At 46.1% G+C, this 18,734-nt stretch overlaps 1 protein-coding gene across 2 annotated transcripts in view; it reads left to right on the plus strand.

The window, feature by feature from the left end:
* The window catches only part of AK2 (adenylate kinase 2), a 40,124-nt gene extending 38,523 nt beyond the window's left edge, over positions 1–1,601 (plus strand). Inside the window, exons 6-7 of one of the 2 annotated variants that reach the window (XM_073665650.1) lie at positions 412–607; positions 998–1,601. In XM_073665650.1, coding sequence (XP_073521751.1) covers positions 412–607; positions 998–1,005 — 204 coding nt within the window. In that variant the 3' untranslated portion in view covers positions 1,006–1,601. Of the gene's footprint in view, positions 1–411; positions 817–997 lie in introns of those variants that run through there. The other variant, XM_073665649.1, reaches the window with a different exon arrangement.
* Positions 1,602–18,734: the final 17,133 nt, after the last annotated feature.

Genomic DNA, 18,734 nt, shown 5'->3' on the forward strand with positions numbered 1-18,734 from the left:
TTGATGCGTTTTCATGTGGAAAAACCGCTGCAAAAACGCTACATGTGCACTTAACCTTAAAGATCTAAAAACACTGAAGAAGCACGCTTTGTGAAAGCCAAAACTTGTCAGTCTAATATTTTGGCCGTGAATGTAGACTACTTATGATTTAATGAAGGCTCTGTAGATGAGCTGCAGTCACAGATAACTCTTCCGTAATGCTGTAGAACAGGGAAAAAGTCAGGCTTACAGCTAGATATAAGGTTATAAATGTAAAAATTTGACTATATCACATACTACAAATGGTAAGCCAGAACGTGTTGTTGTTTTTGTTTTTTTTCTTTTAGCTTTGCCTTAGATTAATTTAGTCCCATTCTAAAATTCCCATTTGTCAAGATTTACCTTTAATGTGCATTCCCTACTGATCCGCAGGTGACTGGTGAACCACTGATAAGACGCTCTGATGACAACGAGGCCACTCTGAAATCACGGCTGGAGGCCTATCACACTATGACTTCACCATTGGTGGACTACTATCAGAAACATGGAATCCACACAGCGGTGGATGCCTCCCAATCTCCAGATGTTGTGTTTGCAAGCATCCTGGCAGCTTTCTCCAAAGCACGCAGTAAAGACCTTGTTATATTTCTGTGATAATCTTATGGAAATAGGATGGGGTTTATGTAATAGTATAAATAATTTATATGCTGTTAATCAATCTGATAAAGTGACTATTAATCATGAAGGAATTTGAGCATTGAGCTGCTATCATTGCTTATGTCTGCATCGTCCGTAATCTTTTACTATCTTTTCTAAATAAAAGTTCTTGTAAAATAATGATTTTTAGATGTTTTTGAGCACAAACATTTAATCTGTTCTCATCTTTCTGTTTAACGCTGGCTTATTTTTGCTGTTCTTTTTCCATGTGCGGCTGTCCTTCTGTGGTGTCTTTTTTTTTTTTTAATTTACTTTGATTTATATTACCATTCATTTTTGTTTCTGTCTTCATTCATTTCAGTGCACTGATTCCCAGCCATCCCTGGAGTGTTGTCTACAGGCCCCAAATCCCATGCACAAGAGTAGGGCACTGCAATATAAACTGAGGACTGAGTAGACTCGCTAATTCCTCTGCTGCTGTTTGTCCCTATGTGGTGCTCATCCATTTTCGAAAAAAAGTTTACTGCATTCATCATGTCATTAAAGCTTCTAATTCTGTAGAAGCTAGAGGATATCTAACCTCATTGAAGAGGTGGTTACACATAAGCAGTGTCTACTTTATTACTCATAAGGTATTTTTAAAAAAAAAAAACAACAACTTGGGACTGTTGTGAAATTATGCTGAACAAATTTATTTTCAAACAAAATTTGGACTCATTTGGAGGGTTGGTTTCTGTACTTGCACTCTACATAATTATGAACCTGGCAATAAACAACAATCAAAACTGCAATTGCAATCAGAGATGCACAAACAATCTCTAATGAACAAATTAAAAAGAACCACCACCATGTCAAGAACGACCCGTTTTCTAAAACTTCTGCGCTCTAACTAGACAGTTTGCTATATGCTACTCCTATCCACACACAGTGCCTTACATTAGGAACATAGCAATAAAGGATGTAAAGGAGTCAACTGGTCTTTGATTCATTTATTTTTTTTAGTGTGTGTAAATATAATAGATATATCTATTTTATAATGTAACTTTATAGAGATATGCGTGTTCTTTTGTCTTTTACTGATGTAAAAGACTAAGCTAGGGATCAAAATTACCCATACATGTCTGTGAAAAATCAATGACAACACACTGTTGGTAGTTGTGTGCAGTCCTTAATTACCATTGTAATAAAAGAGGTTTTGCAATTGAATCCCCCCCCATTAAAAAAAAGTTGATGGGAAAAATTGCCACACTGACGAAACCTGGACAAGGCTTCACCCACCTCCCCCCGCATACCTGAAAAATCACTGATGTCTGCATGAGGCCTTAGAGTCAACTTCCTGCTTGTTAGCAGATGCACTTGTAGTAACTCTATGGGTATATTAAGTGATACGTTAAGAGGCTTGTAACATCTTAAATAATCACTCATTGCTGTAGTTAAAATGACAAAGATTATTATGCAGAAACAAAAGCAAACCCTCTTACAGCCACTACAACCCCTGGCAAAAATTATGGAATCATCGGGCTCAGAGGATGTTGATTCAGTTGTTTAATGTTGTTGAAAAAAAGCAGATCACAGACATGGCACAAAACTAAAGTCATTTCAAATGGCAACGTTAAGGCTTTAAGAAACACTAAAAGAAATCAAGATAAGTGTGGTACTCAGTAAGGGTAAAATTTTTCAGACCAAGCAGAGGGAAAAAATAATGGAATCACTCAATTCTGAGGAAAAAATTATAGAATCACCCTGTAAATTTTCATTTCCAAAACTAACACCTGCATCAAATTAGTTAGTCTGCATCTAAAAAGGAGTGATCACACCTTGGAGAGCTGTTGCACCAAGTGGACTGACATGAATCATGGCTCCAACACGAGAGATGTCAATTGAAACAAAGGAGAGGATTCTCAAACTCTTAAAAGAAGGTAAATAATCACGCAGTGTTGCAAAAGATGTTGGTTGTTCAGTCAGCTGTGTCTAAAATCTAGACCAAATACAAACATGGGAAGTGTAGCGCCGGCGTCCCTGCCCTCTGCTAGGCAGGGACGCTGTTCCCCTCACCTCTCTGCTCCGTGCCCGGCGTCCTCCCGCTCTGCTGGCAGCGCGCGCTCCTTCCCAGCCTCTGTGCTTAGGGCGCGCGCTCTCCCTCCCTCTTAAAGGGGCCGCGCGCGCCGTCCTAAGGAGTCCCCGGCCAATGGCCGGAGGACTTCACCATATAACCTCCTTCAAAATGGAGGTGCCCGAGCAATGTTGTTGCACTGTTCACTACTCTGCTTCAGCCCTCAGGTCCCGTTGCCAGTTACTTGTCAGTTACCTGCCAGAGTCCTGCCAGTTTGCTGTCTGTTTCCTGCCTGATATTCCTGCTACCTGCTTGCTAGCCTGAGGTCCGACGGTCTGCCTTCCTACTCCTGTCAGTCTGTCTATGGACCAGCTTGGCCGCTCACCTGGGAGCGCACATCTGCTACCTGCCTGCTAGCCTACCTGGAGGCTCCGCCGTCACGTGCTGTGACCACCTGCTATTCCAGAGACTCTTGCCCGCTCACCTGGGAGCGCTCCTCCGCTACCTGCCTGCTTGCCTACCTGGAGGCTCCGCCGTCACGTGCTGTGACCACCTGCTATTCCAGAGACTCTTGCCCGCTCACCTGGGAGCGCTCATCTGCTACCTGCCTGTTAGCCTACCTGGAGGATCCGCCGTCACATGCTGTGACCACCCGTTTATCCTGAGACTCTCGCTTGCTCACCTGGGAGCACACATCTACCATCTGCCTGCTAGCCTACCTGGAGGCTCTGCCATCACAGGTCGTACCTACCCTTTACCCAGAGACTGCCCCGGTCACTTGCCGTGACCTCCTGCCCGTTCATCCAGAGACTTCCCCGGTCACTTGCCGTGACCTCCTGCCCGTTCATCCAGAGACTGCCCCGGTCACTTGCCGTGACCTCCAGCCCGTTCACCCAGAGACTGTCCCGGTCACCTGCTGTGACTGCCTGCCCGTCTTCCCTGGTCGCCACCCGCTCCCTTACAAGGACCGCCCCCTTGTATAGTAGCTCAGAGGTTCCGCCTCCCAGACCCGTTACAGTTTGCTCGGGCCATGGAACCCGGTGGCACCCAAGCTCCCTCGCTCTCGGACCTGTGTCATGAACTGTCCCGTCAGAGGTCCCAACAGGAGTCCATCCTGGGTCACCTGCGGAATGTCAATTCTCGCCTGGACACTCTGACTGCTCCGCCAGCAACCTCCGCCAGTGCCATGACTCGCAATCCGGCAGCTCCGCTGCCCACTAATACCATGGTATCCTACCCCGGACCCCGGCTTTCTGCACCTCCTCGCTTCGGAGGCGACTCCGCCCAGGCTCGGGGCTTCATAAATCAGTGCACCCTGCACTTTGAACTCCTGTCCCACCAGTTTAACTCCGACCGGGCCAAAATTGCCTTCATCATGTCCCATCTCACCGGGGAGGCCCTGGCCTGGCTAAATCCTTCATGGGAGAGAGGAGACCCCCTGGTGTCCGACTTGCCTGCCTTTCTCACGGCTTTCCGGAAAGTCTTCGACGAACCCGGACGGAAGACCTCATCCGCATCATCACTGCTACGCCTCCGTCAGGGAAGTCTCACCGTGGGCCAATATGCCATACGGTTCCGTACCCTTGCCTCGGAGCTGGCCTGGGATAACGACGCTCTGGTATCCGTCTTCTGGGAGGGTCTGTCCGGCCGTATTAAAGATGAACTTGCCGGTCGGGACATTCCTACCACTCTCGATGACCTAATAACTCTTGCCACCCGGATTGACCTACGGTTCCAGGAGCGTGCCAAAGACGTCACCCGTGAGAGGAGGTTTCCACGTCTAGCTCCTACTTTTCAGAAACCCGTCACTCCCTCCGTCTCTCCCCAGGTACACTCTCCTGAGCCTATGCAGGTCGACCAGACCAAGATGGTCAAAACCCGTCAGGACTTACGCCGTGCCGAGGGGAGCTGCTTCTACTGTGGCAGTAAGGAGCACCGGATCCGTGCCTGCCCGGAGAGGTCGGGAAACGCCTGTGTCTAGGTTCGCTCAGAGAGGTCGACCTAGACAAGAATAAATCCTCTCCATCTCTGCTGCTGTCAGTCTCAATCGTCTGCGGGGAGAACCTTTATTTCGAACTAGCCCAACTTGACTCTGGAGCAGTCGGGAATCTTATTTCACAGTCCATGGTAGAGAAATACCGCATCCCCACCAAACCTCTGGCTGTACCCTTGTCTGTTGCTGCCGTGGATGGGGGTCTCTTACCACGCCCCATCCAACTCATCACCGAATCCATTACTCTGCAGGTGGGAATGCTGCATTCTGAGAGTATCTCCTTTCATGTTCTGCCTGGACTCTCTCACGCCCTCTTGCTAGGTCTACCTTGGCTCCAGAGACATGCACCCGTGCTTGACTGGCAGACCGGAGAGGTCCTTCGCTGGGGACAGGACTGCCATAAGACCTGTCTGGTTCCCGTCCATCCCGTCCGTCCTTCTCCTTCCCCAGCTAATCTACCTGGACTTCCGATTCCTTATTGGTCTTATGCTGATGTCTTTAATAAAAAGGAGGCAGAGACACTACCCCCTCATAGACCATACGACTGCCCTATCGACCTGTTACCCGGTACTACTCCTCCCCGTGGGCGTATTTATCCATTATCCGCTGCTGAGACCCGGTCGATGTCCGAATATATTGAGGAGAATCTGGCCAGGGGATCCATCCGGAAATCTACCTCCCCGGCGGGAGCAGGCTTCTTTTTCGTCAAAAAGAAGGACGGCTCTCTCCGTCCCTGTATAGACTATAGAGGCCTTAACCAGATCACGGTGAAGAATAAGTACCCCCTTCCGCTCATTCCGGAGTTATTTGATCGTCTGAGGGGGGCTAGAATCTTCAACAAACTGGACCTCCGTGGGGCGTACAACCTGGTTCGTATCCGTCAGGGGGATGAATGGAAGACTGCATTCAACACCCGGGACGGCCACTATGAATATCTGGTAATGACCTTTGGTCTCTGTAACGCTCCTGCCGTCTTTCAAGAGTTGGTCAATGACATCTTCTGGGACCTTCTCTACTCCTGCGTAGTGGTGTACCTGGACGACATCTTGGTCTTCTCTCCGGATCTCCAGACTCACCGGAGGGACGTTCGTCAGGTCCTGCTCAGGCTCAGGCAGAATCACCTCTTCGCTAAATACGAGAAGTGCCTCTTTGAGCAGACCTCGCTTCCGTTTTTGGGCTACATTATTTCTCAGACCGGCCTACGAATGGATCCAGAGAAACTGTCTGCCATCGAGAAATGGCCTCGACCGGAGGGGTTGAAGGCCATTCAGCGGTTCCTGGGCTTCGCCAACTACTGCCGCCTCTTCATACCACACTTCTCTTCCCGGACTGCCCCAATTTCCGCGCTCACCCGTAAGGGTACTAATCCCAAAGAGTGGCCGCCCGAAGCAGAGGAGGCCTTTCTTTCCTTAAAACAGGCCTTCTCTTCCGCCCCGGTGCTGCATCGCCCGGACGGCAACAAGCAGTTCTTCCTGGAAGTTGACGCCTCCTCCTCTGGAGCTGGAGCGGTACTTACTCAAAAATCATCTTCCGGGAGGATGGTAACTTGCGGCTTCTTCTCTAAACTCTTCTCCTCCTCAGAGCGCAATTATTCCATAGGAGACCGAGAGTTATTGGCCATCAAACTGGCATTGAAGGAGTGGCGTTACCTGCTCGAGGGGGCTCTTCACCCGGTAATAATTTACACTGACCACAAGAACTTGGCTTACCTCCAGCATGCCCAGAGACTTAACCCGCGCCAAGCCCGGTGGTCCTTGTTTTTTGCTCGCTTTGATTTTGTTCTTCATTTTCGCCCGGCTGACAAAAACGTCAAGGCGGACGCCTTGTCTCGATCCTTTCTGGTGTCTGATCTCGAGGAAGATCCGAAACACATCATCGATCCCGCCAGAGTAATGCAGGTGGCTCCCGTGAGTCTAAATCTTCTCCCTCCCGGAAAGACGTTCGTATCAGTACCTGATCGGGAGAAGATCCTTCACTGGGGTCACTCGTCTAAACTGGCTGGCCACGCCGGTCAGAAAAAGACCCTCCAGCTTATTACCCGGCACTACTGGTGGCCTACCCTGCACAAGGACGTAATAGACTTTGTTTCTGCCTGTGTGTCCTGCGCCCGCAACAAGGTTCCGAGACATCTGCCAGCCGGTCGCCTCCTTCCGCTTTCTGTACCTGCTGCCCCCTGGCAGCATATAGCAATGGACTTTATAACTGACCTCCCAGTCTCTGCCGGTTGTACGGTCATTTGGGTGGTCGCTGACCGCTTCTCCAAGATGGCTCATTTTGTTCCCCTGCCAGGCCTCCCGTCTGCACCCGAGCTAGCTAAAGACTTTATTCGTCACATCTTCCGTCTTCATGGCCTGCCCCTCCACATCGTGTCGGATCGTGGGGTACAGTTCACCTCACGCTTCTGGAGAGCCACTTGTAAACTGCTAGACGTCACCCTGGACTTCTCTTCCGCTTACCACCCACAGTCCAATGGTCAAGTGGAGCGGATCAATCAGAACCTGACCAGTTACCTCCGGCACTTCGTGAATGCCCATCATTCAGACTGGGTGGATCTCCTACCATGGGCCGAGTTCTCTTATAACAATCACGAGAGCGAATCCTCCTCCAAATCCCCGTTTTTTGTAGTCTTCGGTCAGCATCCTCGGATTCCTTTTCCTGTCTCCACCTCTGTGGACAACCCGGCTGCGGAATCTCTCGTTAGCAAATTTTCCTCCATTTGGGAGAGTACCCGATCCGCACTCCTTCAGTCGTCCGAACGGATGAAAAGACACGCTGACAAAAAACACCTGGATCCTCCACAATTTCGTCCTGGAGATAAAGTCTGGCTCTCATCTAAATATGTCCGACTCAAGATACCTTCTTACAAGTTAGGGCCTCGGTTCATCGGTCCTCTGGAGGTCATCAGTCAGATCAACCCGGTGGCCTATAAATTGAAACTCCCGGCCAACTTACGGATCCCTAACTCCTTCCATGTATCTCTCCTCAAACCTGTGGTACTTAACTCTTTTTCCAAGTCTACAGGTACGCCTCCTGCTCCGGTTTCTGCTGAGGACGAGTTTGAGGTAGAGAACATTCTTGCCACCAAAAGGGTAAGAGGAAAGACCTTTTTTCTAGTAGATTGGAAGGGGTTTGGTCCTAAGGAGAGAACGTGGGAGCCCCGGGAGAACATCCATGCCCCTCTTATCCTTGCTAAATTTCTGTCTGGCCTAAAAAAGGGGGGGCCTAAAGGGGGGGTACTGTAGCGCCGGCGTCCCTGCCCTCTGCTAGGCAGGGACGCTGTTCCCCTCACCTCTCTGCTCCGTGCCCGGCGTCCTCCTCCCGCTCTGCTGGCAGCGCGCGCTCCTTCCCGGCCACTGTGCTTAGGGCGCGCGCGCTCTCCCTCCCTCTTAAAGAGGCCGTGCGCGCCGTCCTAAGGAGTCCCCGGCCTATGGCCGGAGGACTTCACCATATATAAGGCACCTCCTCCAAAATGGAGGTGCCCGAGCAAATGAGGAACGAATGGGAGGAAACTGGAGTCCATGTCTGTGACCGAACTGTAAGAAACCTTCTAAAGAAAATGGGATTTACATACTGAAAAGCTAAACAAAAGCCATCATTAACACATAAACAGAAAAAAACAAGGTTACAATAGGCTAAGGAAAAGCAATCGTGGACTGTGGATGACTGGATGAAAGTCATATTCAGTGATGAATCGCAAATCTGCATTGGGCAAGGTGATGATGCTGGAACTTTTGTTTGGTGCCGTTCCAATGAGGTTTATAAAGATGACTGCATGAAGAGAACATGCAAATTTCCACAGTCATTGATGATATGGGGCTGCATGTCAGGTAAAGGCACTGGGGAGATGGCTGTCATTACATCTTCAATAAATGCCCAAGTTTACATTGATATTTTGGACATTTTTCTTATCCCATCAATTGAAAGGATGTTTGGGGATGATGACATCATTTTTCAAGATGATAATGCATCCTGCCATAGAGCGAAAACTGTGAAAACATTCCTTGAAAGAAGACACATAAGGTCAATGTCATGGCCTGCAAATAGTCAGGATCTCAATCCAATTGAAAATCTTTGGTGGAAGTTGAAGAAAATGGTCCATGACAAGGCTCCAACCTGCAAAGCTGATCTGGCCTCAGCAGTCAGAGAAAGTTGGAGCCAGATTGATGAAGAGTACTGTTTGTCACTCATTAAGTCCATGCCTCAGAGACTGCAAGCTGTTATTAAAGCCAGAGGTGGTGGAACAAAATACTAGTGATGTATTGGAGTGTTCTTTTGTGTGTTTGTTTTTCATGATTCCATAATTTTTTCCTCAGAATTGAGTGATTCCATAATTTTTTCTCTCTGCTTGGTCTGAAAAAAATTACCCTTACTGAGTACCGCATTTCTTATCTTGATTTATTTTAGTGTTTCTTAAAGCCCTAAAGTTGCCATTTGAAATGACTTTAGTTTTGTGCCATGTCTGTGATCTGCTTTTTTTCAACAACATTAAACAACTGAATGAACATCCTCCGAGCCCGGTGATTCCATAATTTTTGCCAGGGGTTGTATTTGTATTGTTTAGACCAGGGGTAGGGAACCCTTTTTTTTCTGTCAACGGCCATTTGGAAATTTCTACCATCATTTGGGGGCTGCTGAAAATGTATCAACTTGAAAATTACCCTGCTAGATTTGGTCAAACAATTAACTCACCGCTAATGTGATGGCTGGAGCTGCTTCTCGTTACGTGATATTAGCATGTTGCTTGTCACAACTGCTTTTCCAGCTTTGCGTCAGTCTAGAGCGCAGTAAACTTTTTGTGATAAGTTTTGCAAAGCATATACATCACATACAGTGCTGGCCAAAAGTATTGACACCCCTGTAATTCTGTCAGATAATACTCAGTTTCTTCTGAAAATGATTGCAATCACAAATTCTTTGGTATTATTCTCTTCATTTAATTTGTCTTCAATGAAAAAAACACAAAAAGAATTGTCCTAAAGCCAAATTGGATATAATTCCACACCAAACCTAAAAAAGGGGGTGGAAAAAAGTATTGACACCCTTTGAAAAATCATGTGATGCTTCTCTAATTCGTGTAGTTAACAGCACCTGTAACTTACCTGTGGCACCTAACAGGTGTTGGCAATAACTAAATCACACTTGCAGACAGTTAACATAGATTAAAGTTGACTCAACCTCTGTCCTGTGTCCTTGTGTGTACCACATTGAGCATGGAGAAAAGAAAGAAGACCAAAGAACTGTCTGAGGACTTGAGAAACCAAATTGTGAGGAAGCATGAGCAATCTCAAGGCTACAAGTCCATCTCCAAAGACCTGAATGTTCCTGTGTCTTCTGTGCGCAGTGTCATCAAGAAGTTTAAAGCCCATGGCACTGTGGCTAACCTCCCTAGATGTGGACGGAAAAGAAAAATTTACGAGAGATTTCAACGCAAGATTGTGCGGATGGCGGATAAAGAACCTCGTCTAACATCCAAACAAGTTCAAGCTGCCCTGCAGTCCGAGGGTGCAACAGTGTCAACCCAGTGTCTGAATGAAAAGGGACTGTATGGTAGGATATCCAGGAAGACCCCACTTCTTACCCCGAGACATAAAAAAAAGCCAGGCTGGAGTTTGCCAAAACTTACCTGAGAAAGCCTAAAACGTTTTGGAAGAATGTTCTCTGGTCAGATGAGACAAAAGTAGAGCTTTTTGGGAAAAAGCATCAACATAGAGTGTACAGGAAAAAAAAAGAGGCATTCAAAGAAAAGAACATGGTCCCTACAGTCAAACATGGCGGAGGTTCCCTGATGTTTTGGGGTTGCTTTGCTGCCTCTGGCACTGGACTGCTTGACCGTGTGCATGGCATTATGAAGTCTGAAGACTACCAACAAATTTTGCAGCATAATGTAGGGCCCAGTGTGAGAAAGCTGGGTCTCCCTCAGAGGTCATGGGTCTTCCAGCAGGACAATGACCCAAAACACACTTCCAAAAGCACTATAAAATGGTTTGAGGGAAAGCACTGGAAACTTCTAAGGTGGCCAGCAATGAGTCCAGACCTAAATCCCATAGAACACCTGTGGAGAGATCTCAAAATGGCAGTTTGGAGAAGGCACCCTTCAAATATCAGGGACCTGGAGCAGTTTGCCAAAGAAGAATGGTCTACAATTCCAGCAGAGCATTGTTAGAAACTCATTGATGGTTACCGGAAGCGGTTTTTCGCAGTTATTTTGGCTAAAGGTTGTGCAACCAAGTATTAGGCTGAGGGTGCCAATACTTTTGTCCGGCCCATTTTTGGAGTTTTGTGTGAAATGATCAATGATTTGATTTTTGCTTCATTCTCTTTTGTGGTTTTTCCTTGCAAGCAAATTAAATTAATAGAATAATACCAAAGAATTTGTGATTGCAATCATTTTCAGGAAGAAACTGAGTATTATCTGACAGAATTGCAGGGGTGCCAATACTTTTGGCCAGCACTGTAGGAGATGCTGGGACTGCTGTATATACATCACAGGAGACGCTGGAGTGTGTGTGTGTGTGTGTGTGTGTGTGTGTGTGTGTGTGTGTGTGTGTGTGTGTGTGTATATATGTATGTATGTATGTATGTATGTGTATATATATATATATATATATATATATATATATATATATATATATATATATACATATACAGCACTTGCCAAAAGTTTGGACACACCTCATTTAAAGATTTTTCATGACTATGAAAATTGTACATTCACACTGAACGCATCAAAACTATGAATTAACACATGTGGAATTATATACTTAACAAAAAAGTGTGAAACGAATGAAAATATGTCTTATATTCTAGGTTCTTCACAGTAGCCACCTTTTGTTTTGATGACTGCTTTGCACACTATTGGCATTCTCTTGATGAGCTTCAAGAGGTAGTCACCGGAAATGGTTTTCACTTCACAGGTGTGCCCTGTCAGGTTAAATAAGTGGGATTTCTTGCCTTATAAATGGGGTTGGGACCATCAGTTGTGTTGTGCAGAAGTCTGGTGGATACTCAGCTTATAGTCCTACTGAATAGACTTAGCTGCTTTTTTTCTTGCCATAATACAAATTCTAAGTAAAGAAAAATGAGTGGCCATCATTACTTTAAGAAATGAAGGTCAGTCAGTGCGAAAAAATTGGGAAAACTTAGAAAGTGTCCCCAAGTGCAGTTGCAAAAACCATCAAGCGCTACAAAGAAACTGGCTCACATGAGGACCGCCCCAGGAAAGGAAGACCAAGAGTCACCTCTGCTTCTGAGGATAAGTTTATCCGAGGCACCAGCCTCAGAAATCACAGGTTAACAGCAGCTCAGATTAGAGACCAGGTCAATGCCACACAGAGTTCTAGTAGCAGACACATCTCTACAACAACTGTTAAGAGGAGGCTTTGTGCAGCAGGCTTTCATGGTAAAATAGCTGCTAGGAAACCACTGCTAAGGACAGGCAACAAGCAGAAGACGCTTGTTTGGGCTAAAGAACACAAGGAATGCACATTAGACCAGTGGAAATCTGTGCTTTGTTTTGATGAGTCCAAATTTGAGATCTTTGGTTCCAACCACCGTGTCTTTGTGCGACGCAGAAAAGGTGAACGGATGGACTCTACATGCCTGGTTCCCACCGAGAAGCATGGAGGAGGAGGTGTGATGGTGTGGGGGTGCTTTGCTGGTGACACTGTTGGGGATTTATTCAAAATTGAAGGCATACTATTCCATCCGGTTTGCGTTTAGTTGGACCATCATTTATTTTTCAATAGGACAATGACCCCAAACACACCTCCAGGCTGTGTAAGGGCTATTTGACCAAGAGGGAGAGTGATGGGGTGCTACGCCAGATGACCTGGCCTCCACAGTCACCAGACCTGAACCCAATCGAGATGGTTTGGGGTGAGCTGGACCGCAGAGTGAAATCAAAAAGGCCAACAAGTGCTAAGCATCTCTGGGAACTCCTTCAAGATTGTTGGAAGACCATTTCTGGTGACTACCTCTTGAAGCTCATGAAGATAATGCCAAGAGTGTGCAAAGCAGTCATCAAAGCAAAAGGTGGCTACTTTGAAGAACCTAGAATATAAGACATATTTTCATTGTTGTTTCACACTTTTTTGTTAAGTATATAATTCCACATGTGTTAATTCATAGTTTTGATGCCTTCAGTGTGAATGTACAATTTTCATAGTCATGAAAATACAGAAAAATCTATAAATGAGAAGGTGTGTCCAAACTTTTGGTCTGTACTGTATATATGTTAGAACCCACCTGTTTGTTTTTCCATCTTGTGTTTTGCGGTCACGTGACCATCTGCCTTTATATTCCAGCTCCGCCCTTGTGGCTGTGCTGGACTTGTTTGACTGTTTCTCTAGCCTGGTGCTTCGGTGCCTTTCTCTGTCAAGTTCGCTTGGTTCTCTGGGACCTCTAGTACTTTTTTTGTCAGTTTGTCTTTTTGTGTTCTGCAACAACTTCTCTGTTTAGGAGGTGTCCCATTTTTGTCCCAGTCCTTAGTTCTTTTAGGGACCCCTCCCTTAATTCTATAGGTCTTCATTCAGACTAGCCGAGGACTAAGGCGGGTCTGTTCGCTAGGAACAGGCAGCCCGCTACATCGTAGGGATTCAGCTTAGCCTTACTGTAGGGACAGCTTTCCCCCATCTTTCCTTAGTACATGTTGCAGATCATAACAGTAAGTCCAGCCTAAAAAACTAAAAGGAAAGAAATTTGGGGATCAGTATGGTTTCCGTCCAGGATTTGTCTCAATGCCTGCAGGGATTGTCTCTGGAGGTGGCCGAGCTTCAGCAACATGTGAGTAGCTAGTAGCTGTTCTGGAGCGCATTTTGTCGAACCCAAGGTAGGATTGCCTGATGTTTTTTATGGTAAACAGCAAGATTTTTTTTCCTTTAAAAATGCTTGTTTGTTATATTTTCGTTTGAGACCAAGGTCCTCTGGGAATGAATCACAGCGCATTGGTTTTATTATGTCACTTTTGCGCAATGAACCACAGGGGTGGGCCTTTTCTCTCCAGCCTAATGATCCGTGTTTAAGGTCTGTTGAAGAATTTTTTTCTGCTATGGGGCTATTATATGACGATCCTGATCAGATCTCATCTGCTGAATCAGAACTCAGGCGTTTGAATCAGGGGTCAGATGATGTTGAAAATTATTGCACACACTTCAGGAGATGGGCTTCAGAAGTTAAGTGGAATGATCCTGCGCTGAGATGTTTATTTCTTGCTGGTCTGAGTGAAAGGGTTAAGGATTTGCTAATTGCATTCCCTGCACCTGAGACTCTTCAGGATGCTATGCAGTTAGCTGTTTGTATAGACAGGAGACTGAGATGCAGGCTCAATGAGGTAAAGGCTCCTGTAATGCCAGGTCCTAGTCCCCAGAAAATCTGCTCTGATGGCGGGGAACCGATGGAGGTTGGGGTGATGTCACTCCGCTCTCAGGAAAGAGACCGGAGGTTTACCGAGGGATTGTGTCTTTATTGTGGTAAAGCTGACCATTTGATTAAGTAATGTGAGCGTCGTTTAAGTAAAGAAAAAAAAAAAGTCAGTTACACCCGTATAGCTTGTTTACGCTCTGCAGGAGTATTTCTTTCTGGGAGTACTACTCTGCAGGGAGATTTGATTGAATTTCAGGTATTTGTGGATTGTGGTTCAACACTTAATGTGATTGATAAAGGGTTTTTGGAAAACCTTAAATTGAAATCCAAACCTTTATCATCACCTATTTCTGTGATTGCAATTGATAACACTCCTTTGAAATGTATTACTCACAAAACTGCTGCATTTCCCTTCACTATCAATGGAGTTCACCAAGAAATTTTGGACTTGGTTGTTTTAGATAATTTACCCTCTCCAGTTGTTCTAGAATTGCCTTGGTTAAAACTGCACAATCCATTATTGGACTGGTCTACTAATGTGATTAAGTCTTGGAGTCCGAAGTGCTATGATAAATGTTGTAATGGTCGCATTGCGGCTGTGGAAAAAGGGGAATTACCGGTACCTATTCAAGATTTTTGGAGGGTTTTTTCGGAGGAGGAGTCGCAAGTTTTACCTCCTCATAGGGATTATGATTGCGCCATTGAGTTTGTTCCGGCAGCTACTCTTCCCAAGAGTCGCTTGTTTAATCTGATTATCTCTGAAAGAAAGGCCTTGGAGGAGTACATACAGACTAGCCTGGCTGCTGGTCACATTAGACCTTCTAAGTCGCCTGTGGCAGTTGGATTTTTCTTTGTTAAAAAAAAGTACGGCGGTCTATGTCGATGTCTGGATTTTCGTGAAATTAATAAGATTACCGTACGCAATTCCTACACATTGCCGTTAATTCCTGACTTGTTTAACCAGTTAGTGGGGGCCAAGTGGTTCTCCAAAATTGATCTCCGGGGGGCATACAATTTGTTACGAGTGAAGGAGGGTGATGAATGGAAAACTGCTTTTAACACTCCGGTAGGTCTTTTTGAGAATCTGGTGATGCCTTTTGGTCTTACCAATGCACCTGCATTTTTTCAGAACCTTATTAATGACCTCCTGGGACCTTTGATTGGTAAGAATGTGGTTGTGTATTTGGATGACATTTTGATTTACTCACCAGATCTAGAGTCCCATTGGCAGAGTGTACGTGAAGTTTTGCGGTTATTGAGTGATAATTCACTCTTTGCTAAGCTGGAGAAATGTGAGTTCGCTGTGCAGAAAATTCGTTTTTTTGGGCTACATTGTCTCCAGCGAGGGCTTTGAGATGGACCCTGTGAAGGTTTAGGCTGTGCAGGAATGGCCTAGGCCTATTGGTTTGAAATCTATACAGAGATTTTTGGGTTTTGCCAATTATTACAGGAAATTCATTAAGAATTTTTCTGTAATTGTTAAACCTCTAACCGATCTCACCAGGATAGGTGCGAATACGGCCCAGTGGACTACTGAGGCCATTGAAGCGTTTGAGTATCTCAAAGAGAGGTTCAGTTCTGCCCCTATCCTTATGTAGCCTGATGAGACCAAGTCTTTTTTGGTCGAGGTCGATGTTTCATCGGTGGGGGTTGGAGCAGTTTTGTCTCAGGAGAACAAGGGTGGAGTACATCCTTGTGCCTTCTTTTCGAAAAAAATTTTCGGAAACTGAACTGAATTATGATGTTGGAAATCGGGAGTTGCTGGCTATTAAACTCGCGTTTGAACATTGGCGTCATTTTTTGGAAGGCGCTAGATTTCCTATTCAGGTTTTCACAGATCATAAGAATTTGATCTATCTGGATGCTGCCAAGCGCTTGAATGCCCGTCAAGCTAGGTGGGCACTTTTTTTTTCTCGGTTTAATTTTTCTGTTACCTATATCCGTGGTACTAAGAATGTTAAAGCCGATGCTTTATCTCGCAGCTTCTCTCCTACGGTCGGTGCCGAGGAGGAGGAGAGCATTTTACAGAAAGGAGTTGTGGTGGCGGCATTGGACTCCGTTTTGGAGAATGGGATTCTGAAAGCTCAAAATGATGCTCCATCTAGCACTCCCCATGGGAGGTTGTTCGTGCCTAGAGCCTTTAGGAGAGATTTGTTTGTGGAGTGTCATAAGTCTAGGTTGGCAGGTCATCCAGGAATTTCAGAGACTAAGAGGCTTATCAGTCGCAGTTTTTGGTGGCCTGGATGGCAGAAGGAATTCATCAAGTGGGTGCGTCAGTGTACTGTGTGTGCTAGGTCAAAGGCTTCACATACTCCTGCTGCGGGGTTGCTTTGCCTTCTGGAGGTTCCTAGTGCGCCTTGGATGCATCTCACAATGGATTTTATTACTGATCTTCCTGTGTTCGAGGGTTTTACTGTCATCTGGGTGGTCGTGGACCGTTTTAGTAAGATGTGTCATTTGGTTCCATTCATTAAGTTGCCCTGCGCCAAGACACTCGCTAAGGCGTTTGTTAAGGAGATTGTCAATCTCCATGGCGTTCCCACGGATATTGTTTCTGATAGAGGACCTCAGATTGTGGCTCGCTTTTGGCGTGCTTTTTGTGACAGGTTGGGAGTCCATTTGTCATTTTCGTCTGGTTATCATCCTGAGTCTAATGGACAGACTGAAAGAAAGAACCAGGATGTTGAACAGTTTTTGCGTTGTTTTGTGGCGGACAATCAAGAGGTGTGGTCTGAGTTTCTGCCTCTCGCAGAATTTGCTCTTAACAATCATACATCCTCCTCTGCTGGGTTGAGGATTCCCTCTAAAAAACTGGGTCCTAAGTTTGTGGGTCCATTTAAAGTGCTTCAGGTTGTTAACCCGTCTGCTGTTAGGTTGGATGTCCCTACTTCCTGGAAGATTAATCCTGTGTTTCATGTTTCCTTGTTGAAAAAGGCTGATGTATCTGATAGGGACGCCACTGTCACAGTTCCTCCTGTTGTGGAAGACGGTGAATATGAAATTTCTCGTATCTTGAATTCTAGATGGCATAGAGGGAGATTACAGTATCTTGTCTCCTGGAAGGGTTTCAGTCCCGAAGACAATTGCTGGGTAAGGACGGATGATGTCTCTGCTCTTAGGCTTGTTAAAGCTTTCCACAGGAGGTTTCCGGATAGGCCTGGGCCTGGAGGATCCTCATAAAAGAGGGGGTACTGTTAGAACCCCCCTGTTTGTTTTTTCCATCTTGTGTTTTGCGGTCACGTGACCATCTGCCTTTATATTCCAGCTCCGCCCTTGTGGCTGTGCTGGACTTCAGTGTTTGACTGTTTCTCTAGCCTGGTGCTTCGGTGCCTTTCTCTGTCAAGTTCGCTGGGTCCTCTGGGACCTCTAGTACTTCTTTGTCAGTTTGTCTTTTTGTGTTCTGCAACAACTTCTCTGTTTAGGAGGTGTTCCATTTTTGTCCCAGTCCTTAGTTCTTTTAGGGACCCCTCCCTTAATTCTATAGGTCTTCATTCAGACTAGCCGAGGACTAAGGCAGGTCTGTTCACTAGGAACAGGCAGCCCGCTACATCGTAGGGATTCAGCTTAGTCTTACTGTAGGGACAGCTTTCCCCCATCTTTCCTTAGTACATGTTGCAGATCATAACAATATACTGCTCAAAAAAATAAAGGGAACACTCAAATAATACATGCTAGGTCTGAATGTTCATTGAATACTTTGTTCTGTACAAAGTTGAATGTGCTGACAACAAAATCACACAAAAATCATCAACGGAAATCAAATTTATTAACCAATGGAGGCCTGGATTTGAAGTCACCCCCAAAATTAAAGTGGAAAAACACATTACAGGCTGATCCAACTTTGATGTAATGTTCTTAAAACAAGTCAAAATGAGGTTCAGTATTGTGTGTGGCCTACACGTGCCTGTATGACCTCCCTACAATGCCTGGGCATGCTCCTGATGAGGTTGCGGATGGTTTCCTGTGGGATCTCCTCCCAGACCTGGACTACAGCATCCGCCAACTCCTGGACAGTTTGTGGTGCAATGTGACGTTGGTGGATGGAGCGAGACATGATATCCCAGATGTGCTCAATCGGATTCAGGTCTGGGGAACGGGCGGGCCAGTCCATAGCTTCAATGCCTTCATCTTGCAGGAACAGCTGACACACTCCAGCCACATGAGGTCTGGCAGTGTCCTGCATTAGGAGGAACCCAGGGCCAACCGCACCAGCATATGGTCTCGCAAGGGGTCTGAGGATCTCATCTTGGTACCTAATGACAGTCAGGCTACCTCTGGCGAGCACATGGAGGACTGTGCGACCCTCCAAAGAAATACCACCCCACACCATTACTGACCCACTGCCAAACCGGTCATGCTGAAGGATGTTGCAGGCAGCAGATCGCTCTCCACGGCGTCACAAGACTCTGTCACGTCTGTCACATGTGCTCAGTGTGAACCTGCTTTCATGTGTGAAGAGAACAGGGCACCAGTGGCGACTTTGCCAATCCTGGTGTTCTGTGGCAAGTGCCAAGTGTCCTGCACGGTGTTGGGCTGTGAGCACAACCCCCATTTGTGGACGTTAGGCCCTCATACCACCGTCATGGAGTCTGTTTCTAACCGTTTGTGAAGACACATGCACATTTGTAGAAAAAAAGAGAGGGGTCGCTCACTGGTCTATTCGGGTGCTCTGAAGAAAAAAGTAATCTCAAT

Source organism: Phyllobates terribilis, unplaced genomic scaffold (genome assembly GCF_046119375.1).
Source record: "Phyllobates terribilis strain yellow unplaced genomic scaffold, ASM4611937v1 Scaffold_2__4_contigs__length_985480577, whole genome shotgun sequence".
Taxonomy (NCBI): domain Eukaryota; kingdom Metazoa; phylum Chordata; class Amphibia; order Anura; family Dendrobatidae; genus Phyllobates; species Phyllobates terribilis.